Source organism: Hoplias malabaricus, chromosome 2, assembly GCF_029633855.1.
Source record: "Hoplias malabaricus isolate fHopMal1 chromosome 2, fHopMal1.hap1, whole genome shotgun sequence".
In the NCBI taxonomy this organism is placed as follows: domain Eukaryota; kingdom Metazoa; phylum Chordata; class Actinopteri; order Characiformes; family Erythrinidae; genus Hoplias; species Hoplias malabaricus.
The window spans coordinates 50,495,111-50,521,314 of record NC_089801.1 but is presented as its reverse complement, the minus strand read 5'-3'; the positions used below and the strand labels follow the sequence as shown (position 1 = coordinate 50,521,314).

Here is a 26,204-nt window from a genome sequence, read left to right as displayed (position 1 = left end):
AACAGTCAGTGACGAATAAATTCTGCAATTTAAAAAATGAATATAAACTGCAGCCACGTACAAACCATAGACTCCCCCACCCCCTCCTCGAACATACTGTTCCAACTTAAAAGATGCAGAGCTTCTGAACATAAACAAACAGGAGAACGGAGTTCTGAGTTCCCCAGAATTGTGGACATTGCCTTTAAATAGTGAAGCAATTACATTCCGGCACCTGATGCTACCACAATATTTAAGGTGGAACTGTAAGGTTAGAATGCTGCCCCATAAAAAACTTAATTCAGATTCATATCACAGATGAGTTAGGAGTGGGAGATAATATATGACTGTCAACTGTTTCTGAAGGCGTATGATGCCCTAAATTTAAAGAAAGTACAGGATCATTCCTCTGAAATCACTGCATCACTGCAGACTGGCAGAGCTGCCTACAGAGTAATGCTATTAGCCTTAGAATGAAGCTCTGCTCTTTTTTTATTTGTTTTCTGATGATGTTTTGGGCTCTTGAAGGGTTGTCCCATTTCATAGGGAAAGATTTTGACCACTACACATTCTAACTTAGGTTTAGGGCCAATTGAAAACAAGGGGAAGTGGTAAAAATAATAAATCTTAGTTGCTTTATAACTTCAAACAGGACCAGTGTAATAGTGTAATATACAAACAAAAAGGCAGTTTTGGTAAACTGATATGCTTTACTACCGTAATGCTGGTAGTTTCTCTCTCCCTCTTGCTCTGTGGTGTGGTAAAGAATATCTAGGCCAAAAATCACTTAAGCCTAACTCTAACCTTGACCCCTAAAATTGCAATTACCTTGGATAAAGGTATTTAAGGTGATAAACATTTAAGGGGGTATATATTCATCTGCAGAAAAGAGTCCTGAAGGGTTAAGAGTCAAGAGTGAAGAGTGTGTATGAGGGTGTTAAATACACAAGGCAGAGAAACAATAATAAAGGTCCAGGACATACAGAATCAAACATTCACAAACACAAAACTCTCTCTCTCTCTCTCTACTCCTCTTTATCATTCTCTGCTTTATTCTCTCATCTCCCTCCTTCCACTCTATCTCCTGTTCTTCTTGACATCCATCTATGACACTCTCTCCCTCACATCTCTCTCTCATTCTGTGTCTTTACGTCTCTTTCCTCACTCTCCCTCTCTTTGTCTTTTCCTCGCTCTCCCTCTCTTTGTCTTTTTCACCATCTTTCTCTCCTTGTCCATTTCACTCTATCTTTTCCTCTATCACACTGCCATGCTTTCTCTGGCTTCCTCACTCTTGTTCTCTCTCTCTTTACCTTTCACTTACACTTTCCTCTTCTGGACTCTCACCCTCTGTCTCACTCTCACTCTCTCATCCACTCTTTCGACCACTTCCTCTCTCCAACCCCTTCACTTCACACTCTTTTTTTGTCTGTCTGTTTCACTCTCTCTCTCTCTTTCTATGATGTTGTTTGTTGTGGAGGAGAAAGCACTGGTTGCCACAGTGACAGGTTGAAAGGGGGATCAAAAAAGGGTGCAAGAAGAAGAGAGACTCATACTGAACATCAGCCACATTTCGTGTTTGTATGCACAAGTGTCTTAATGACATTTATATATTAATAAATACAGCGAAACCATCAACAGTGAAGTTTTTTTCCCAATAAGCCTGCTTTCATTGACAAAGAGAGAAGACAAATCAATTATTGATTATTTTTGTGCTTCATAGCTGCGCAACAACAGATTTTAATTTTATATGAAGTATTTTTCAGCAGAGGAAAAAATTCTAAATATTAAGTCAATACCACATTTCTGTTTGAAAACAGAAGCAGAGATGAGCTTGAAATAATGTTGATGAATCATTATTTTGTCTTCAATAACATACAATAAAATACAGGGCACATTATACACTAAGAGCTCTGTTTTCATGGGTATGGTGCAGGCAAAAAAGAATAAGCATAAAACCATGGTGCAAGCTTATGAGGGCACGGCATAAGTGTAAACTTCTTAAAATAACTGGACACTTACATAAATGTCCAAGTCACAGTACTGGCACAATACCAAAAAGTCATCCAAAAACAATTTAAATGTATGTAACAATTTATTTAATTCTCACCACAGTCATCAACACGAGCAACACAAACAATGATAAAAACGTCAATTTACCCATCTTCTGAAAATGCTTTACTCTAACTATTATTTTACTTACTGTTAGTATTGTTAACAATTATTATTGGTTCATTGTTATTAATAATAACAATGTTTATAAGAGCCAAGAAACATAGGTATCAGCAGAGTATTTTGTTTATATTCACATGCATAACTTTAAAAATATTACTTAATTATTTTTTGTATATTATTTGATTAAACTACAGCCATAATTAATCTGATAGTTTTTTAATTCCATGGCCTTGACACTATGGAAATGCTGGTGATGGATGTTCACCTATTTGGAACAGAGATCCTGACTATGTACTGAACTGAGATATAAAGAAAGGCTAAACTGTAGTCATGACTATATTGAAGTATTTATTGTGTAAAGAAAAAAGAGTAAATAAAATCCAGATTTACAATGAAGCTCATTATGGTTCGAGAAGATCGTCTACCAGTGTGGAACATATCAATTTGCAGCTATGTGTTTTTCTTTTGGTTTGAAATCCCTTAACAAATACTATGAAAATACGAGATGCTTCTACTACTTATCCTTCTTATAATTATTATTATTAGCAATATTTTATTATTATTACAGTAGGCTAGGGCTGGACAATAATTCAATATTAATATATATTGACCTATAAACTGTTTCATTAACAATTATATAATTTTTAAGCACAATTGGAATATTTCAATATACATTATTTACAGTATCTCTAAGTGACTGACGATTATTACAGGACGCTGCCCAGTTCACTGTCCCTTAATTTTAAAGTTAGTTTAAAAATATTAATATTGACCAATTCCAAGAGGTTTATGTTTGATTGTGATGTCATGTTTCTTGTTAGTCCTGGGCAGTATTTCTGTAGCTTTTATGTTGTATGTTTAGAAATATATCGTGATATAAATTTTGGCCGTATCATCCAGCCCTACAGTAGGCCATTTCTTATATATGGATTGGTACCTGCTATGCTCTACATGCACATATGTGAGCTGGTAGAGCAGGAATAACCAGCCAGACTGTCCATACATGTGCATCACTGTTCTGTTCAGTGACAGAGGAGAAGTGAACAGTGGCAGAATTTTTAAAATCTCTACCAGTCATCACTGCAATGTCACTGGCTATGTTTCTGTGGTAGTCATTGTATTAAAACCAACAAAGAAACCTAGTACCAAAAAGTGAGTAGAAACGAGTAGAGTAGGTGCCATGAAGTGGAAAACCTTCATTGGACTCCAAGCCTGGTGAACCACTTGAGAACTCTAAACTACAAGATGTTTTTCCATTGCATTATCGCAATTTTTTTTCATTCATAAGACTGTTTTTGTCTTTTTATTTTCCAGAGTCTAAATTAAGTCTTTCGCAGGAAGTCACATTCAAATTGACAAGGAAACGCACCGGGAAAAAGCAGAAACCCTGTAGTCGTAGATCAACAGTGCTGAGCACATGGCACTGAGCTGCACAAATTCACACAAAGGCAGGAAACTACAGTTTTAGCTTCATTAAATCCTGCGTCTAAACTGTGAATGAAATCTCCAAAACATTTCTCTGACAGAAAAACGCTATTCTCCAACTGTGAGTCTTTTAAACATCGGCAAACCCTGTCCACCTCTCTGAGACCCTTTCCTGAATATCCCAGCCTCAGAACAGTGAATTGCTGTCTCTTCCTTCAGTGGACCTGAAGACAAAACAAAAACCGAAGGCTCCTCATATAAAATCCTATGTATCCCTGCTTTTCCTGTAGATACTGGACTGGATTACATTTAGCCATGAGACCATTAGTGACTGGTACTGATGGATCACAAAAGCCACTCTAAGTCTTCCTAAAGGCTCCTAATTAGCTTTAGCTCCATCAATCCAGAGAGCACGTTACTACTCCATAGTCCATGTTGCGGGGGAGGGCACATTTCTTTCTAGCCCACACTTGGCTTTGGGTATAGTGACCTTATGCTCATCAACAGCTGCTCCAGATTGTTCCATTCTTCATGCATTTTTTTCTGTGGCCATTATACAAGCTGAGTGTGTGCAACTGACTGTTTTGGTCTAAAATGTTTTTCCAAGTAGCTGAGCTTACTAGTTATTAAAAGAGATTTATAAATGTCATTTATTATTATTATATTAAGAGGTGTCTACAAACTGTTGGACATGTACACACTTGTTCTACAAGGGTTCTTTATTAAAGGAAGTGGATCTACATAGAATCCTGAACACTTTTGCATTTTTCTATTGCTACAAGCATGACATCCTACCAAGACAGAAACTGTTTTTGGTGCCGTATAGAACGCTTCTCTAAAAGGTGCTATATAGAACCATCTGTAGCACATTCCCCATGAATCTGAAGGACCCTTTAATCATTTAATCATGCCAAAGGTTCTTCATGTTTTCAGGTATCTATATAGAACCATTTTCTTTACTAATGAACCCCTGTAGAACCATCATTTTAAAGTGTTTAGTGTTTATATCACTGCTGCCACAAGAGTATTTTTAAGTGATTTGTGAATAGTTCTATTGGTGCATTCATCACCAGTTGAAGACATATTTTTATATTAAAAAATAAATAAATAAATATATATATATATATATATATATTTATTCAGCTCCATAATTACTGGCACTCAGGTTAATTGGCTAAATCTTACACTGAGAGAATGAGAAAATCTAACCTTTAACCTTTAACTGTGGTTCCTACAGTTGGAGGGCAGGGGTTAGGGGGCTTCATACCCTCTTCAGAAAGATACATTGCAGCTTCTGCAGTGCTGAGCCCAGAGTAGCTCTATCAGAGGCTCTGTTCTACCCCATATAGGTCAGTAGAGCATCACAGTAATTTTGAAATTGTACTTTTAAGGTAAACATTGTACTCAGTGTTACTTAAACTGAAGCCATTTTTGTCCTCTAATAAAAGGGAAACCTTAATAAAACTATATTTGTAAACAAAATCCTATATACCTTAAAATTTGTGTAAAGAAAATGTAACCAAATCGTTTTTTTCAAGTATACCAAAGAACTCAGGGAGTCTTAAGCTGTCATACTAGACTGGGGCATATATATATATATATAACATGGCACCAAGTACAAATTCCCTCAGTTATAACCAGTGTAAGATTAAATATAAATTTGTGAATCAAGCAATGGAAATAATAAATAGTTCCAAAAACAACCAGAATGAAGCTGTAATGAACTTTCCAGAAAGAATACATGTTTATTTAAACCCTAGTTTAGAAAGTTAGAAAAGCAAATATTTCTCCAAGGATATTGGTTAGAATTTTGCAAAACATGGCAGTGTTTTGGGATCGTAAAGTCTCCCAAACTACAGTCAGATACCACCTCCACGACATGGTCTAACAATAAATATAAGCACCTGGACTTAATTTCTATGACCAGATGAGATTGATGGTATTTCTTTTAAATACATAAATGATCAAACAAACAATCAATGAAGCACTCGGGTTTGGTTTAACAGTTTAAGACAAAAAACTATACAGAAATCAACGTCAATCACTTTTTAATTGCATTGTAAGGGAATATATATATATATATATATATATATATATATATGGATATATTGTTGAACAAAATGACAAACATCAATTTTAATACTATACAACTCTTAATATGGACTGACAAAAGAGCAGGAGAATGTTTGAATTACAAATTAACACATACATAAAAAACTTATTTGTACACCTAATATTTACAGTATATCGTCATTCCTGGCTATAAAGAGGATTTGTTTTCCATTTTTAATTTTTAAAGATATTAATATTTACATCATTTTATTCATATTGCATGAATGTTTTATAAAAGTTTTCAATTAAGTAAACATATACTGATGTCTGACATCAGCACATGTTTTTAAGTAAAGAAGTAAAACTGTGCAGATTTATCTCATTTATTCTTTGAAAGATTTATAGATATTTTTGATATTTTATTAATTTTGACAAACCTCTGTGCTCCTTTTGTCCACTTTATGAGAAAAAAAATTTGAAAAAATATAGCTAAATAGAAATGGGGTGGCACGGTAGTGTCACAGTCACACAGCTCCAGGGACCTGGTCCGGGTGACTGACTGTGAGGAGTTTGCTGTGTTCTCCACGTGTCTGCGTGGGTTTCCTCCCATGGTCCAAAAACACATGTTGGTAGGGGGATTGGCGACTCAAAAGTGTCCATAGGTGTGAGTGAATGTGTGAGTGTGTGTCACTCTGTGAAGGGAGTGTCCCTGCCTTGCGCCCAATAATTCCAGGTAGGATCCAGACCCACAGTGACCCCGAACTGGATAAGTGGTTACAGACAATGAATGAATGAACAAATAAATAGAAATGGTGTAAGCACTAGGGTTAAATATGCTTAAAAAACAACAACCATCCAGCTGATCTAATAAATGTAGAAATTCTGTTTTTTCCCCCTCCTCTCTCTGTGATTATCATTCATTCATTGGGTCCAGAGCCTACCTGGAATCATTGGGCGCAAGGCGGGAATACACCCTGTAGGGGGCGGTAGTCCTTCACAGGGCAACACAGACACAAACACACACATTCACACCTACGGACACTTTGAGTCGCCAATCCACCTGCAACATGTATTTGGACTGTGGGAGGAAACCGGAGCACCCGGAGGAAACCCACACGGACACGGGGAGAACACACCAACTTCTCACAGACAGCCACCCGGAGCAGGAATCGAACCCACAACCTCCAGGTCACTGGAGCTGTGTGACTGCGACACTACCTGCTGCGCCACCGTGCCTCCCCTCTGTGATTATCATGACACTGAAATATTTATGGATAGGCTTTGAGGCAGTTTCGTGTTTCAGAAACAAAAGCAGGCAAGGATTGAAGCCAATCCAGGTCTAATGTTAAGGATTAAGAAAAAAGTGAACAAGCTGAAATGGGAGCTCGCAAATATTAAGGCGATGTAATGCCACTCGAGCGCTCTATAAAGGGCCCAGAAGCTAAATAAATGGACTGCCACTTTAAGATTCTCAAGAAAAAGATGGTTCTCCTTCATTAGGCTGTATTCCTGTCTGTGGCGGGGGCTTATTATGAAGATGTAGTGATCCACGTTTCCCCTCTCATCTCCTCTCATTGCTTTTTCTGTCTCTCTTATCCTTCCCCTCCTTCCCTCCCCCACTTCTCTCTCTCTCCTCTCTCTTTCCCGCGCTCTCGATCAGTGGTAAATGTGCTGGTGATTTTAAAGGGCCGCTGTGTGAAATGAAAGCGTTTCCTGTTTCTATTTCTGTATAGCTGCCTGCGTGAAGGAGCTACTGAAGCACAACTCTGAGCAGCAGAGCGTTCTACAGTGACTAATCTTGCTCTCTTTTCTCTCTCTCTCTCTCTCTCTCTCTCTCTCTCTCTCTCTCTCTTCTCTCACTCTTACTCTTTCTCTCGCGCTCTCTCTTGCTGCAGCTATTAAACGACAGGCCAGGCCTTTCATCTCTGGGCCAATCTCTCCATCTCTCCTTGCCCCCCACCCCCTCGGCCCGCCCGTCTGCTTCACTCCTCCGTGTCTCTAGATTGCCATCTCCATTTTACAACCCACTCAGACACAATAGAAGTGGAGATAGAGGGCAGCCCGTGCTTGTGTGTCTGAGTGTGAGCGAGTGTGTGTGTGTGTGTGTGTGTGTGTTTGTGAGTTTCCATGGGAAAGGGCAGCTTGATTGGCGGGTCATCAAAGGAAGTCTCTCTCCTCGCTCCATTTAGAGCAACTTGGCCAAGTGAGTCATAGAGGTCAAAGTTCATTTCTCATACACTTTCAAGGGCAAAACCACTGCCCGCAACTATACAGCGGACATTCCTCTGAAACTTGATTAGTTTCAACTCTATCCTACTGATGAAACAGATTCAGGACTCGAGATACAGGGTCTTGAGGAACACTGACTTGTAATAAGGAGAACAGATTGCCTGTCGTTGCCATTTCAAGCTCAGCACTGCAGAAACGGTACTATGTAACTTTAAGAAGGTTTAGATTGCTCCTCAGTTTGTAGCCAAATCTTTGTAGGAAATGCAGGGGCATTTCTAGAATGGGGTGCACAGACAGCCAGAATTGCATATCTAATAGTTTACTCTGTCAATGATGAGTAGGGATATTATATATCTGTATATTAAAATTGCCTTATAATTATAGCTTTTCAATATAGCTTTTCAATTATATTACATTTCAATATATTTCAACAACATATGATAATTATAAATATCAAATACTCTAAATAGTTGCAGTTGACTTTTCTGCTTTTCCATAACCAGCAATCTGATTGGCTCTTTATGCTGAAGGGCGGGACTTTATCTGTAAACAGAATCCATGTTTAGCGCTATAAGAATTTTAACTGGTAATTGTTCCTTCTATTAGTCTGTGAGTTTCCTGGAGTGCTAAACTGAACCGTAATGACTAGAAGAGTCACACCACTTAAAACAAACACTCTGTTTAAAATTAAACACTTCTTAATAGTTCATCAGTTACAGGCCCAGGTCCAGAAAAGACAGCGTCTGGGTCAAGATCTGGACTGCGGTCCGCCTATTGTTGACCCCTGGTCTAGAGTGATGAAGCTCTATTCAAGTCTTTCGGTGTGAGTTGTGGCCCATTTCTGAATGCAATTAAAACCTCTGAGAAATGTTCCTAGAAACATCTAGTCTCAAGCCTTTCCACAACAATAGAGATTGTTACTGCAGCAAAGCAGCAACAAACCGCATTTTAATATTCTTCATTTAATTTAGCTAAAAATTGAGAACTTCTGGGATGTGCATATAAATGATAAAAAATAGACACTTATTATTGATGGTTTTGTCAAGATCAGAATTTTGGGGAACTGATTAAATGATAAATATCGTACTGTAACTGTAATTGCCTATTTACAGTAATCTCACGATAAGTTATCTGCCTTGAGATTTGATTCCCACTTTACAAATATAAGGCATTCTGAACACTAAACGTATTATGACTTAATTCTTAATAAAATGGAGCTTATTCTGTGATTATGGAAGCAGAAGAATTTTCAGAACATTTCACAGTTATCTTACTAACTCTTCTCCATTATAACCAGCCAAATGGCCAACTGTCTCACAAGATTCAAAAAGCAGTGCTGACCTGACCCAAGTCTGACCAATGACACGACATCCTCAATTTTCATGAATCTTCCATCTGCTAGGCTATTATATTTCATTTTCTGACTGGATGGCAGTTAGAGCAACATAACTCAGGGCAGACATACAACCGTGCTAGCACGCTGAATGTTTTTTCTTTCAAATTCACCAAGTAGAAGTTGTCTAAGGACTTGAGACTTTATTCTTAAACTGAATTTTATTCTTATTTCTGGCCAAATGCGGGGGTTGGTGGTACTGTCTATGGAAGGACTGTAGATACCTGTTCATCTCATATTTCTTCTGAAAAACAGTGTATAAAAAGAGACTTTGTCCTGCTTCTGCAGTAAAATACAGATTCTAGTATTCTAAGAAGACTTTACACTAGATGTTGGAACATTTGTAAGAAGATTTGATGGCTTTCAGACACATAAAAAGGAGTAAGGGCTGGTAGGATGGTGGATAATTGGTTCTGGATGAAAAAAATATACTCCAGCTTATCCCAAAGGAACTGGATGGAGTTCCAGCTGACTTGCTGGACTATTTTATTTGGAATGGCAAACTTAGATGTATTTGCAGCAGTCCCTTTCTATTGTCAAATCTTTATACATTATATGGACAAAAGGTATTGGGACAGACATCTAAATCACCGAATTCAGTCTGTGCTACAGGTGAATACATATCAAGTACCTGGACATGCAGTCTACCTTTACAAGTATTTGTGAAAAACTGGGACATTTTAAAGTGTTCATTTGCTTTGAATGTAATATTATTATATCATGCAACAATTGCAAAATGTCTGTTGCCAACAATGCAAAATTTATTCCCTCCTATATATTCCATGATCAACTCTCAGTTGTATTAATGAAAAATGGAAAAGTTTAGAAACAACAGCAACTCAGCCACAAAGTGGCAGACCACAAATTTACAAAGCACGGGTTGCCATGTGCTGAGGTGCACAGTGCATTTAAAGTTGACAACTCTCTAATGACTCAATAACTTTGGAGTTCTAAGCCTGCTGCTATAGCTGCAAAGGAGGGACCCACTGCATATTAATTTAGAATGGGATGACATCAAAGCTCCTGCAGGTGTAATGTGTAGGTTTCCCCAAATTTAAACTAAATGCCTGTCACTTATAAAAATGATGAGGTTATGCACCTTTGGTCATATTGTGCATGAATCTCTCATTTTTGAGGAAATGGTTGTGTGGAAATTATGGGAAACTGAGGTCATCTGTCAACACTTATGTGAAACTGTTACAGGAAAACAAAGTCTCAAATAGGCGTCAAAGTTTGTCGTCCCTACACTGGCTACCTTTAAAATTTCGAATTGACTATAAAATACTCCTCTTAGCTTATAAATCTCTAAATGGTTTAGGCTCGCAGTATCTTACTGAACTTCTCATACCTTATCGCCCGTCACGTACACTTTGTTCACAGGACGCCCATCTACTCTTTGTTCCTCGCATTAAGAAAAACACTGCAGTACGAAGAGCCTTTTCTCACAAAGATCCTCAACTCTGGAATAGCCTTCTGTTCAGGGATCAGACACACTCTCAATCTATAAATCTATATTAAAAACCTACCTTTTCAAACAAGCTTTTGGTTAATCACTCACTTTCAGGTTACTCCTTCTCTATTGGTGTTAGAGCTGGTTTTCATATTATCACTGTTCTGTATTAACCCTGTCATACTACCATAGCTACAGCTATTTTAGTTAGCTTTCTTGTAACCGCCAACATGCTGTCTGTCTGTCGCTGTCTCTTGCCTGACACGTGGAAGCTTTTTTCAAAGGTCAATTTTGCCCGTTCTTTACCATGACCCTACTAACCTCTGTATTTTTATTTGTTCCCTTTGTCTGGTTTTCTTTCTCCTGTCTCTCTCATGCTTTGAGATGTCCTGCTGCTCTCCAGGTGTTGCCCTGATCCAGCCCCTGTGTATCCTGTACAAGATCCAGTCCTTGTCTCATCTACACTCTCATGCCTGGCCATACTGTTTTATCTCAAATTAACTTTGCACCTACTTTTAACTCGCACAGAATCACTGATCACCTTCTCCTTCCTCAGACTCATATATCACTAATATTCTACATTCACATTACTATAACCCATTCATCTGTCATCATTTCACTTTTACTTCTGTGCTGTTCTCTGTTGTGTCTCCGATGTCGACCCGAGGACGATGGGTTCCCCATATGAGTCTTGGTTCCTTCCAAGGTTTCTTCCTCGTTTGCTGAGGGAGTTTTTCCTTGCCACTGTTGCCCCTGGCTCGCTCATAGGAGGCTTGGACCCGGATCTCTGTAAAGCTGCTTTGTCACGAGATTTTGTTGTGAAAAGCGCTATATAAATAAAATTTGATTGATTGATTGATTGATTGATGTTTGTATGTGAACACTAGCAATACCGTGTAACTTTGCATGCAGTGTTACGCAATCTTTAAGGTCAGCTTTCCACATATAGTCAAATTGTGCCCACTGCATACTGAGCCAATGCCTAATACCTTAATATGGAATATTAAAACCACCCAGACTCCTGTTTGATGTTTGTGCAGGTATATAACTGGGCTGGCAAATCTTACTGGGCTTTTAAACAAACATAGCCCTGTAAAATATGCCTTTGCCCACACAGTGGCTGGAAACAATGTCACCTTGCTGATGGGGACCAATCAGGATTCACTGTCATGGCAACAGCCCTGGGTACCAGAGACTGGTAGAGGATTGCTGCTGCGGTTTTCAGGCAGTTCAACTATGCAGCTAAGCAGCTAAGCTGACATTGAAATTTGCATGCAATATACACCTTCTCTAAATATAGACACGTAAGACACAGCTATAAAGACTTTTTCTGGTTAATCTCTCTCTCTCTCTCTCTCTCTCTCTCTCTCTCTCTCTCTTTGTCTCTGTCTCTCTCACAAACACAAACACAAGGGTATATGCATACAATTAAACAATAAGTATGATTATATTATACATACTGCTGATTTTATTAGTATTTGCATTTTTTGGCTGTCAGCATGGAGTCAATATGGAGTCAATAGAGAGTCGCTCCAACCACCACCAGCCTACCTGGATCCAGTCACTTACACACTCATAACTGTGGGCAATTTCATCCAGCCAATGCACCTACCAGCATGTTTCTGTATTGTGTGAGGGAGCCAAAGAGCACATCACACTCCTCACAGTAACCCAGGAACCTAAGACATTGAAGCTATGTGGTAATAACACTACCTGTTGTGTCACCATGTCACCCCTTAATATTTTACAAGCTCATTTTATCACCCCCCATCTCCCTTGTCCATCAACGGAAGGTGTCCATTTTATCAAAAATAAACAAATATAACATTTTTGCAAGTGTACATATACATATATATATACTACTTCCACTAATTCAGAAGCAAATGTGCACATTTAGAAGTCTTTATAATAACAAAAATAAATAAATAAAACCCATATAACAACATAAAATGCATGATTACAATGGAATATGTTACAATTATGTTCCCTATCTCAAGAAACAGTCTAAGTACATCCTTCGTTAAAGGAACACTTGGTAAGGTTTTGGATTTTAGTTCCTCAGCTCCCCTTGCAGTACAGTACAATACATTTTTACAGCTCTTCTGAAATCAAGGAGGAGGGTTGGAAGTGGTTTCCTACCTGCCTCCAAAAGTTACACAGTGCAGTTTCTGCAGTGCTGAGCCTGAAGCAGCAATGGAAGAGGCTCTGTTCTTCCTATTACAGATCAGTGTTTCATCACTATGATTTTGAAGCTGTAATTGTAAGGTAAAATACTACCTAGTGTTCTTTTAAAGACAAGTTTCAAGCCCTTATTTTGTAAGTGCAAAAACGCCATTCACCACTAGGCAGATATTTTTTGGGCAGTGGATCATTCTCAATTCAGAAATGACACTAACGTGGTAATTAAATTAGTCTGTGATGCAGCTGGTGGTCCACATTCTGTCCATATTATCAGTGTACAGGTCAGGCCTGTATCTTTTTGTTTTACATTTATAACTTGCACTAGCCATTATTTAATACAACTGTTTCTGACCACAGGACCCCTTCGGCCAAGGTCTTCAAATCCAGATCCTGGACCCAGGTCCCAGGCTGGGTTTTTAAATGCCTGGCTTGTATGATGCTATATCTGGCCATTTACAGGTAATGCCAGTGACATACTGGCTGGTCATAAAATCCCGGCCTGGAACCTGGATCCAAGGTTCGGATTTGACAATCTTGGCCTTGGGTGATAAACAGTTCTCAATTCAGCACTTAAAATAAAGCGTGTTAAAATTATAGCATCCGTGCTGGGTCAGATGCACTGGGCATAGTGATTCATACACTAACATACCAATGCTTTGTCAGTGTCACTCCAGAGATGAGAATGATTGACTAACCAGATATCACTGGGTTTCTTCACAACAATGGACAAGGTAGATAATATGTGCTAGAACACACAGATGCCAGTCAGTTTGTAGACCTCCAAAGTTCCACAGAAGCTATGCGAGGATTTCATGTGCCATTTCCCTTATTCTGTACACCCCTCCAGCAAAAACTGCATTTAATAAGAATTGCTACGTTATGTAATGCTTATACAAATGGGCCAATTCTGTAATAATATACAGGGAGGGCAGAAAAAAATCTCATATCTTGGATGTATATGCAGTAATCTGGATTCTATAACACCTGCATAACAAATAAATCTAAATTGATTGATAACATATGGAAAGGCGCATAGAGGCACATGTCGAGCGAAAAAGGTCTGTGATGGAAAGAACGGAAGAATGGAAAGCCCACCTCTCTCTCTCTCTCTCTCTCTCACACACACACACACACACACACACACCTCTTATCAGTAGTAACAGCCCAGGTCCCCTTGGTGAGGTTACTGGTATAATTCTAACACATATCCTATCAGATCTACATGGAAAGACTGCAGCATATTCATCCATCTACTGTCAGCAGCCTCATGCGGACGTGCGTTCACGCATGCATATGTAAGTGAGTGTGTGTAGAGGGGGTGTTAGAGAATGCAGGAGAAACTATGTGTCTTCATGTGGCTAGTCTGAATATTCAGTGTTGTTTCATAATGTGCAGATGTATGCACCGATTTACAAAGGTTCTTGTGTAAAAACTAAATTGGACGTGCTATTGTATTGAACAGATGAGGATGGGTCACCCCTTGTGAGCCTTGGTCCCTCCCTAGGTTTCTTCCTCAGCTGGGGGAGTTTTTCCTTGCCACTGTCGCCCCTGGCTTGCTCACTTGAGGGTTTTTACATTTTTATTTTTTTTTTTACATTTCATGTCAAATCTTTGTCTTACTGGAATTCTGTGAAGCTGCTTTGTGACAACATCAGTTGTGAAAAGCGCTATACAAATAAATTTGATTTGATTTGATATTGTATATACTTCTTTGTGCTGCTGGAGATAGTATTCAATAGGCCAATATATACTATGTGTTGAGTGTATATTGTGGATGTTTCTTTTGTAATGTGTATTAATAGGGAATTGGTTACACATTTCTACAGTTTCTACTTTATTTGGGATGACATTAGATGTTGGAACACAGCTGTGAGGATTTAATGGCATTCAGCATTAGTGAGGTCAGGGAGTGTTGTTGGATGATCTGTTATGTATCACGAAATGCATTCCATCACACCCCAACTTCAACTCATGTGCCATCATCTCATACAACAGAGTTCCACTGCTCCACAGCCCAATGTATTAAGTGTGTGGTCCGACTTAGATGTTACAGCTTCTTAGATCTATAGGCTTAATGTAGCAAATATTAGGTGTGCAAAATCATTTTTAATGTAACGTGTATTTGTGATACAGTTGTCATTTTATTCAACAAAAATATAACCTAAAAATTTAAAAAGGAGTTTGAAAATGGCAAACGAGAAGAATGTATTCCTCACTGTGAGGAATAATAACTATTCATTATTAGTCCCATCAAGGAAAAAGCGCTGCAGAAGCATGTGCATCGATTTGTTTTGTTCTTGGTGGTAATATTGTATCAAAAAGTGTGTGTTGAGTTTTGTTTAGTGGTCTTCAAATCTGGACCTTGGCTCCAGGTTACAGCTTATTTTAAAATGGCCGACTGGTACAACGCTCTACTGTTTATATACAGCTGCTAATGCACCTGACTGGCCAGGTATAGTATAATAATGGCTAATCATTGTTAAATCCTTGCTTGAAAATCTGTGGTTTAGATCATTTAAAGATGGTGATTTTGATTTTAGCTGTCGCCAACATAGCACATTTAAAGTTTTTTTTAGTTTTTAAATAAAATTACAACAGTCATTTGTAATACTACAGTATATATAAACACTTTGTACACACAATATTTGCAAATGTTTTTCTTTTCATTTATTTTCACTTCGAAATACAACCAAACACTAAAATTTTGCGCGATGACTGTATGAGTGTGTGTGTGCGTAAGGGTGCGCGCACTCCCTACGTTCCTGATTGATCTGTGTGTGCACGTCTCCCTGCTGTCAGCGCCAGGTGCATCCTTGTTCAGGCAGATCGGTCTAAATAAAGTTTTCCCCATGTGCTGTGTGCTGTAACAGGCTGTAGTGAAGGTTTTAACAGAGTGTAAGACATCCACTCATTTAATAAAGAACACAATAGAACTGCACTCTCTTCTAAAAGAGCACATAGGCTATTCCACTTAACCCACCCTCGGTGCCTATCTCAGCACATTATGTTACTATCAGACCTGTGCTGAGAGGAGGGCTTTAAAAGGGCACGTGGTATTGGCGCGAGAGAGGGAGAAGTACAGAGAGAGGTGGGCTGGAAATGTGTTGAGTGCTTGTTTGAAGCAAAGCAGATTAAATTCCTATCACTTCTTTAAGTCAGACTTATGTAAAGGGTCTTTAAATGGAAGGGAGAGAGTGAGAGAGGGTGTGTGTGTGAGTGTGTGTGTGTCTTCATTTTTTTAACGCTTAGCAGAGCGGAACAAATTTAATTCCAATCACACTTTTAAGTGAAGCTTTTTAATGTACCTTCATAAGCGTGTGTGTGTGTGTGTGTGTGTGTGAGAGAGAGAGAGAGAGAAAGAAGAGACAGGATGATAGAAAAGAAATAAATAATAGAAAAAGAGAGCACAAATGGGGGGGGGCAAGAGACAGTAAAAGACACACAGAGAGAGAGAGAGAGAGAGAGAGAGAGAGATGGAGTGAGAGAGGGAAAAACTGAACGCACTTAGCAGGGTAAATTTAATCCCTATCAATCCTCTCCAATTCTCTCTTTGTTCCTGCTTTAAGTCTGATTCTCTCTTGCTTCTCATTTGGTCGACCTGAGAGATGTCTGATTCCACACGGTTTTACCTCCCTCACACAACATAAAAGCTACAGTCACACTTCAAGGTGGCCTACGGCAGGTTATCAACCTGCGCTATATTTTGCATCGTACCAAAAACGACCTTCACTTCCTTACAATGCATGAGTTTGATACAAAATGAGATGCTACAGTGTGGTGCTGAAAGTGGATATGGCAGAGGCTTTCAGACCTTGAAGATTCAGGGCAGGATCTTGAAACGGCCAGTTGGGATGTCGCTATCCATGGTTTGCAGGTGATGTCACTGTGCAGAGCAGCCATCGTATTTTCCCTGACCCATCTATCCACAACATGTTTGTAAACTAAGCTCTGTGCGTCTCTGTCAGTCAGTAGAGGCTTGGTGAAAAGCGGATGTGTCCCAAATAGCACCATACGCCCTACATAGTGCACATCACAGGTAATAAATCTATAGCACAAATTCAATGTGCCTGTTTTAGCTAACTAAAAACACACAACGCATTATTTAAGTGTAGAAACCACTATTTTATAACGGTTAATGTCTCTACAAAAGGTGTAGGGAGATATTTGGAAATTGGCCTTGGCTTCAATCGGTGTGGAACTATTAGCAGGGAAAGTGGGATCAGATTAACCCCCTTAAACATGGTGAAAACAATGAGACAAAAGAATATGTAGGTTGTGCTTGTAGTCTCTTACATACTAAAACAAAACGTGAAATAACACGATTACTGAAGCTTGTATATAGCCTTTGTAAGAATAACACACTCAGATTCTGTCACAAGAGCAGGGAACTGCTTTGACGTCTAACATGCTAACAGTTTTCCATTATATCCTATGACAAAAATGTTAATATGGCTAACAACCAATACGAGTTTATTTCTCCTCACTATACAACACTGATGGGATCCTTTACCCCCTAACAAAAAGAGGTGGTGCTTCTGAATGTTGTGAGAAACTCTCCAGAGCAGTGAGAGGGGCTGGTTATGAGACTACTCTATCATTCTCACCTGTTTACATTAGTATTGCGTTCTGAAACCATACATTCTATACTCAATAGGGCAAAAATATATAAATTAAAAAATAATAAATAAATAAATAAATAATGAATAAAACCATGTGACTGCAACCTGTATGTCAGCAGTTGAAGCTAGTAACATGCCAGTCCGCCATTTTAAAATTTTGAAATCAAGAATGCTAATATGGAGCTTCTTCCAGTAAGATTCTACACATATACATATACTTAGTTGGAACTTTGAGAATATTATTGCATTCAGCCATAATAATTGGCTGATTGGATGATTAGTTTTTCCACTCAGCCCAAAGGTCCTGGATGGAGCTCCATCATTCCAGTGCCCATTGTTCAATGCCCATATTTGGCACTGGGTAAGATCAATTTCAGTGACCAAACTCTAACTTAAACCGATAAACAAGGCTTGTCCGAATGCTGAACTAACCTGCTTTCTATGCTAAGCTTCAAAGAGTTGTTTTCTTTGTGCTTCGGCGCTTTACAGGTGAACTATGGGCCCGGCTTTTAAATATTAATGAAGCACTGATCAGATTAATCTAATTAAAACCCAAACTGCACAAAGCTGGTGTGGTTATATCAATATTCCCTTTGATATGACTATTAGATGTGCTCTGATCTGCATTAGCTAAGCGAACTAACACTCCCACTCTAATCACACACACATGCATGCACAGATGCTTTGATCCTGGAGGATGCTAATACACAAGTATGATCATTAACAAGAGGCTAGAAGACACGCACACCCACACCTTTGGAGTTTCAAACCAAGGTGAGCTGGAGTACTATCTTGAACCTCAAAAAGAAGGCAAGCCAGCGCTAAAGACTTTTAAAGTGCAAAACAATAAACCCAAATCTTACCCACCCATCTTCTAAGCTCTTGGTCAATTCAGTAATATGCAGACTGAAATAAGTAAAACATTATCGGGTCAGGTATATTACTTTGTGATCCAAAGCCTGCACAGATTTTTGGTTATTGGAAAGCACTAAAATCTAAAAGTGAATCAGTAATGTCCAGCGCCTCATTATATTCAGGCATATGCAAAAGTATATAGACTACATTCAGTTTTTGAAAACTAAACATGGAGGAGCAGTGTTTATCTTATATGTCGTTCTTAAATGGAACCAACTGACATTAGAACATTAGAAGAGGCCCGAACCTAGACACTTTTAAATCAAGACTTTCTGGTTTGAGTAGGCTCACAGTTCAGTTTAAAATACTCCTCACTTTTACACTGTAATGGCACTTGTGTTTTTTTTTTTTTTTCTTTCCATTTATTTATTATTTTTTTATTTTTTTATTTTTATCGGTTTTTTATTCTTGGTCTTAATTTAACAGTTTTTCAATTGTTTCTTTTGACTCTGTAAAGCACTTTGAACTGCCCTTGTGTATGAAAGGTGCTCTTTAAAACAAAACTTGCCTTGTCTAAATGCTTTGTCAAGTGATATTTTTTGTTACTTTCCTTATCTTAACATATTCTCAACGTATGGAATTTTTCAGCACAGTTACTCATAGCTTATTGGACAAAAATAAAACGTATATTAAACAAGAATCAAATTGTTTGAGTTACTTTTTATGTTTTATTTTAGCTTTTATTTATTCTTATAATTTTTGTTACTCCTGTATTATTTTTTTTGTTTGTTTGTGTTTTGTATGTTTGTATGTTTGTCTAAATTACATTTCTCCTCTTGGACTGATCTAATATAATATCTCTAATCTTGTTTTATATCTTACGTATTTTATGTTATAGAAATGAATCTATTAATTTCTAATATATTACCTCGGCTACACTGTAAATGAGGGACACACTCAACGTACACTGAGTTTAAATAAAAGTGAATGGATGAATAATGTTTTAGAACTTTACACAAGACACAACCAGTAACTGAATGCAGATGTACATGTGGAGGATCAAAAAACATGTAATTTGACAAGGGACATCCAAGCTTCTGTATACTACTGTACTCTGCTAAAAATGCACCCAGACATTTATTTATATTCCCTCACTATCTAACCATGGTGAAGGACTCTTGGCACCTCTCAGTATTTCTTTCTCAGACATTGACTCTACTGACCTCAGCTGGCTCATTAGTGGGCTTGACCAGGATTTCTGAGAACAATGCTTTATGACAAGGCATACAGGAGAGAGTGCCATACCAGTGGCACACTATTTTTACAACAGTCATAACCTCCACCTCATCTTCTCCTGGCAGGCTGTTATATCAAGTGTTTGCCTGGCATTTTTGAATGGAGCACCTATGTATGAGTCATTGTTTATGCTGGCACTTAGCATTATTAACATCTAAAGCTTTAGTTAGAAAGCAGTAGCTAAAAAGTAAGCTTTATTAGGTACTGCTTTCTAACTAAAGCTTTAGCATCAAAGACACTGTACAGGCATGTTACATTGTCATAGGAAATGCAGTTATATTTTGGATTCCATTATTATTTTTAATAAAAAATATGACCGGAATTACTGGAAATTTGTTTAAAAATGCAATGTAATCAAAATACTTCTGGGCAAATTCCTGGAGCATGAAGACAATATGGTTACCCTATTTGGGCACCAAATGCCTATGTGCATGGTGACAAAATATAAGTAAACAAGTAATAAGACAAATTTGCAAGGTTTTCAGGAGCCACCAGGACTTCCTCAGTGCATTTTAGCTTATATAAATTTCTATTACTCTAATCATTCCAACACAGCCCCCAGACACCCTCAGTGGGGGGATCAAGTATTCTGGCTGGTATCATTATCTTGCTGTAAGCCCCACATGCACTTGCCCACTTGTAGAGGATACTGCACAGGATGACTCATCTGACCAGTTTTTTTGCACATCTCTCTACTCAAATGCCTACAGTTTTGCCGTTTTCCAAGTTGTATATCGACGCAGTTCTTGCTGACAGTCTGATTATATTCTGCATTTATATCTGCATCAATATCACCTGAGAATCAGTTGCCCTTATATTTACCTTTATCTATGAGACTAATGCACACTCAAAAAATATGCCTCATTTTCCAACCCTGCTTATTGACGTCCTTCCTAAAGATCTAAATGCAGTTGTCACTGTTCCTATTGAAACGCTAGTCAATTGAGCAGCCTTTGTGACTCAAGCTTTTGCCACTCATGCTCCGATAATGAATATTTTTACAAAGCTGTTTACATCTTTTTCTTCTTTCAAGCTTTGATACAAAATCGAGGTCACCTGGCCCTGTTCAACATTTTTACACATGTGTCAAAGCATGGCATAATGTTAACTGCTTAATTGTATCCTGCACTTGTTATGTTTCTCCACTGATTTATGCAGGTTTGTCACCCATCTGTACTTGCAGATCACTGCCCTACACAAATCAGCATGAGACAAAAATTATTATTGAGTTAATGCTACAGATTTAGCCAAAAGCAGTCAATAATAAAACAGAAGACACTTACCAAAGCCTAGTCTGTTTTCGTTGTTCCCAAAATCAAGCGAGTACTTGACAACATGGTAGTTGTTCCAGACGTACAACAGGTTGTCACGCGGGTTGTAGTCCACGGCTGCAATGTACTGGTAGGAGTTGGGGAATGGGATGTTGATGTGCGTCTCACGGCTCTTCTCTGTGTTATACATGTAGTCGATCTTGTTCCCAGATGCTTCGTTGTCATCATCCTCATAGACGCTCTTGACCACGTAGAGAATGCCACAGATCATAAAGGCATTAGACGCAGACCGCTTGTCATATGTGGTGTCCCATGACCCCTCGATGCGAAGGGTGTAGGGGTTGAGCTGGCTGACCACAATCCGACCATTGTTTTGCTCTGTGGCATAGATGACCCATAGTCCATTCTCGTCTACCGCCAGGTCAATATCGGATTTGCCTCCCCAACGGTAGGGCGAGGTGTCATGGTAGTTTGCATTGGCAATTATGGCCTCTCCGCTCTTGATGCGCGTTCGCAAGTCAAACTTGACAATATTGCGCGTTCTCTCCTTGTTGAAGAACAGTGCACCATCGTACACCACAAAACCTGTACCGTCCACTCGGTGGGGGAGTTTGTATGTGGTGGTTGGACGTCCTGCTATGAAATCCTCTTTAGACGAATATTCAGTCAGTGTGTCCGTGCGATATGGGGTCCAGGGCATGTAGTAGATCTTATTGGATGACTGCAGTGGGTCCTTGCACCATGATCCCGACTGGTGGTCCGACTCAAACAGGTGCTCACTCTGATACACGCCTTTCAGGATGCCCGGACATAGGAAAACTGAAAAGTAGAGAAAGAAAAAGAGAAAGAGCTCTGAAAATAAGGTACTTTGCTCTTCAGAAGTTTAACAATTACTGCTTTCTTCATCATTCATCACCTTATTTGTATTATATTTACAATTAAATTTACAAACATTACATTTTATTTGGTTGTCTACATAGCACATTCATATAATCTTAGATATACACTTCGTAACAGGTTCATGGATGTTTAAAACATTCATAAGCTATACGTGATTTACATGATATTAATATAAAATTATATGTCATATTATTGCGAGATATTTTTTTCAGAATAAAAGTCCTTTTTCATAATCAATTTACAGCTGCCATTCATCCAGTGATAGGTAACACTTTGACTTTACTCACACTTAGCTATGTTCATTGGCTACAGTTATTGAAATTAATTTAATTAATGACGTTGATTTTGTAGTATTCTGTATTTGTAGAATTCTACATTTGTCAGTGTGTTATTTTATAATTACACACAGTGTGTTATATAAAACAGTCTTTTTATAGCCGACAGGATAGAAGACAAAGGGCAGTGCTAGTCACAGTTTCTTCAGACTCAGACTAATACTCAGACTCTAGTGCATCCAGTAGCTTGTGACAGTATGTTGATTTTAAACAATTTCAAGCGTAAGGGGAAAAACTTTAAAGGTACTATTTCTTAAATAATGGCCACAATGTTTTTTTTGTTTTTGTATTTTTTATTTTAGAAAAGAACTAGATTTTGATGTACACTGCTTTATTTAGTGTATTTCGCGGATTTATGTTCAAAAGCAAAGAGTTTTTAGTTTCTTGATTTAAGTTTGGACAGCACAAGTGTCTGCTAAGTGTTAGTGGACTTTTCTTGCCAATAAAATGTGACCTTCCTTAATTTGGTGTTTATTGACACAATCCCTTTCTGAGGTTGTACTTGGGCCTTGCTGCAAAGGGGAGGAAAATAATTGTAGACTTTTATTTGTAAGTCCCTTTATTACATGTGTATATGAACACTTCTTAAAAAAGCTATGAATTACTTATGAATTGTGATTTGCATATCACTTTACCATCTGGTGTATTTATAGCTTTTATATATGCTATTAATCATTAATGATCACTGATTTACATGTCCCTTTATTATAAGGTGTTTTAACATCTTTTAAATATGCTATACATCATGTATGAATGTTGCTTTGCATATCATTTTACCATATGAAGATTAACAGTTTTGAAAATACTATGAGCACATTTGACTTAAAATCTTTCGACTTAAAGTCTGCATCCTAGTATGGTGATGGGACATGTTGCAACTTGAATTTATTTTACAAGGCCATAATACTCATTCCCAGTAATTGCTGGATAACCACGTGAATGTAAGTAGACTACTCTGCATCACTTATGAGGTAAAGTAAAAGCAAAACAAATTTATTTTTAAAGTCAATGTGTTAATGTGTTAACACTGATGAATGGCAGCTATAACCTGATTATATTTTGAAGTGATGCAAATAAAATTAAAAAACAGGATCAGTCCTTGGGACAATCTCAGTGAGTGTCAGTAATACAGGATAACTCATGCACAATTGTTCTATGCCTTCTTCAACACCATAAGTGACATCATTAAAAATAAAACCTCTAATACGTGGTATAACAGTGCTAGCATTAACCCAATGAGTTAAATTTACAAAAAATACAATATTCCTCAACAATATACTCACTGTTGAATTAACCCGTTGCCAAAATAAAATTTTAAAGAAGAGAGAGTAGACAGGAGACGGAACAAACAAGTGCAAATTCTTAAGTAAAAAACTAATAATTAAAAATAAGTTTTGAATGTGTTATGAATGTGCTATTTAGACAAACAAAGTGTTGCCTACATAATAATAACAATGATATCCAAAATATTTTGTATTCAAAAGTGATTTATAAATAATTGTAATGATTATATTAATATGATAGGAGAGTGAATGCAAAGTGTAGCAAAGGCCAAGAGAGAATGAGTTAGAAGTTTAATCATATCCGATGACTAACACCTCTATATATGGCTCATGACTACACTGTTTTTTTTCTGTGGAGTATGAGTGCATTTGTGTGTCACTGGCCAGATTTCACCCTGAGGAAACCTAACCTTATTATTATCCTAGTACTTCAAAACTGAAGAAAAGTATCAACCTCAGTCATTAACCTTTATGCTAGTTAGTTTTAACTGCTTCAGGAAGCTAATTGATAATGGCAATTACAGCTAAAACACAACATTTCTGACAGATATAAAGCATTCATCCTCAAATGAGGTCCACAATAGTACCAAAGATCTAACTAGGTAACACTAATAATAGTTTTCAAAAGACTACATGACACCAACATGAATCTTTAATTACAGAAACATTTCTAAACACTTATTCCATGTCAATTTAGCATATGAAATATGTAGTAATTCTGTAATTTTGCTTCTTAGTACTCCTGCTTCACATGATCTGTTAAGTGCACAGACATACTTAGACACAAACAGCCATTTTGTCAAATGACATCAGCTGAAACAAAACTTGATAAATGTTTGTGTCAGTTGTCAGAAATGGCTTATTTAGCATAACGAACACTTTCCTCCAGCAAACTGCTCCCAAAATATCTAACATTCACAAACCCTGAGAAGAAAGCTTGAGAAATGTACGTGTTTTTGTAGTAAAGGCTAAAGGGCTAGCTCAGTGTGTTTAAATGCCAGTGCCAAGAGTAGGACTTGATTTACGTAAACAAACCAGGGGTGGGGGATGGGAAATGGTTGTGGCGACATCTCTACCGCAATTCATTTCTAATAAATTTATGTCCTCTGTGTGTTTCTGTGTGTGTGTGTGTCTGTGTGTGAGTGTCTGTGTGGTGGAGCTGGAAATATTTCCCACACTGACTACTCCAGCACTTTGATTTACGGCTGTATTCTGGGAAACAGTACACATGCAGACACACAATTTAAGAAAAGCAGAAGATAAAACACACACACACACACACACAGTCACGTGATTGTACGGAATGCATGCCATGGCAACTGTCCATTCCCACAATTCTGTTCCCAGAGTGAGGGCCATCCTCAGGGGAAGTGAAGCTGGCATCTGCACTTTGTCTATTAAATTCAAGCTTCCTTTTATTGTTCATTTATTTTCCTCAGCGTGTCTTAATGTGGGACTACTCCATGCCTTTGATAAACTATTAGAGGAAGGCATAACTCATTCTTTTATATCAAAATGGAAGGGCGAATTGTGCTATGAGTGCATAAGGTCAAGGTAAAATCTGTCAACAGGAAAGGTTTTACATTTGTTTGGTGTGTTGGTGTTGTTTGAAACAGCTCAAGACTAAGCTTGAGTTAGAAATGAATTGCTGTTTTAATTCAAACAGTGAATAAAAACTTACAGACAAGATAAATTTCTATGATGAACAAGCTACTGTGGGGTTCATACTCCAACAAACCGTTCCACTTTAAAAGATGCTTATGAACAAACACAAACGTTAGGGGGAGTTTGTTTTGTTGTGAGGACAGTAGTTCTCCAGAAATGTCTATGATGACTTTAATACCCTACATTTAAGATCACTAACCTTGAAATAACATCTTTAAATCATCAAAACCAAAACTCATACAACAGATTCATGCATGTGTTTATGTATCCTTGATGGAACATATAACAAATGCAGTGACAAATTCTTCTCATCTGCCATTTTCAAACTACTTAATTTCTAGGTTATTTTTTGTACAGATCATTTGTACAGATAATTTGTGTATACAATGATAGTTGTCATTTTTCCATTACAAAACAGTTACCATAATACAGCAATTCTCAAAGTGTGGGGCGGGGCATTTAGGTATTGCAGGTGGAGCGCAAGGAATCTGAAGAAACGAACATTTCTTTATTTTTGAGCCTATCTTTATTAATGCCTTCCTATAAAGTTTACTCCATAAAAAGCACCCACTAAAATGGATTCATTAATAGCCCCTAAACATAATGAAAGAGCATTAGATAGGAGACCAGAAAAACGTAGCTTGCCTGAAACCAAAATATGCTGTCATTTGCAAACTTTTATTTTGAAAATGCGCCACAGAGATTAACGCGATTTGGCAGCGAGTCAGACACCGTGGGTCTTCTTTCAGCCTTCATTAAAGCACCTGTTCAAATATAAAGCTGCTCCAAAAACCAGCTTCACTGGACTCCGATTCACCGTCAGGTTTATAAAGTTAGTGTTTACCAGCTCTGGGCTTGAGGTCAGTAACGAGTTAGCTAATGTTAGCTGTATGTATATATATATATATATAAATGCTGTTCCACATCATTATAAATGCAGTATTTTACTGCCTTATCTACATAGCAGTCAGCTTACAGCTATCTAAACTTTTGGGTATGGGGTGGGTTTTTCAGCAAATATGTCCCCTCAATATCAAACTCACTCCTACGCCTTTGCACCTGCCTTTGCTCATTTTTGCACAGTTTGAAAAGTGAGAAA

At 37.9% G+C, this 26,204-nt stretch overlaps 1 protein-coding gene across 5 annotated transcripts in view; it reads right to left on the bottom strand.

Moving 5' to 3' along the window:
• The window catches only part of adgrl3.1 (adhesion G protein-coupled receptor L3.1), a 204,705-nt gene that overhangs the window by 93,809 nt on the left and 84,692 nt on the right, over positions 1-26,204 (bottom strand). For all 5 annotated transcript variants that reach the window (XM_066660024.1, XM_066660026.1, XM_066660027.1 and 2 more), the window contains exon 6: positions 20,935-21,741. In XM_066660024.1, coding sequence (XP_066516121.1) covers positions 20,935-21,741 — 807 coding nt within the window. The remainder of the gene's footprint in view (positions 1-20,934; positions 21,742-26,204) is intronic.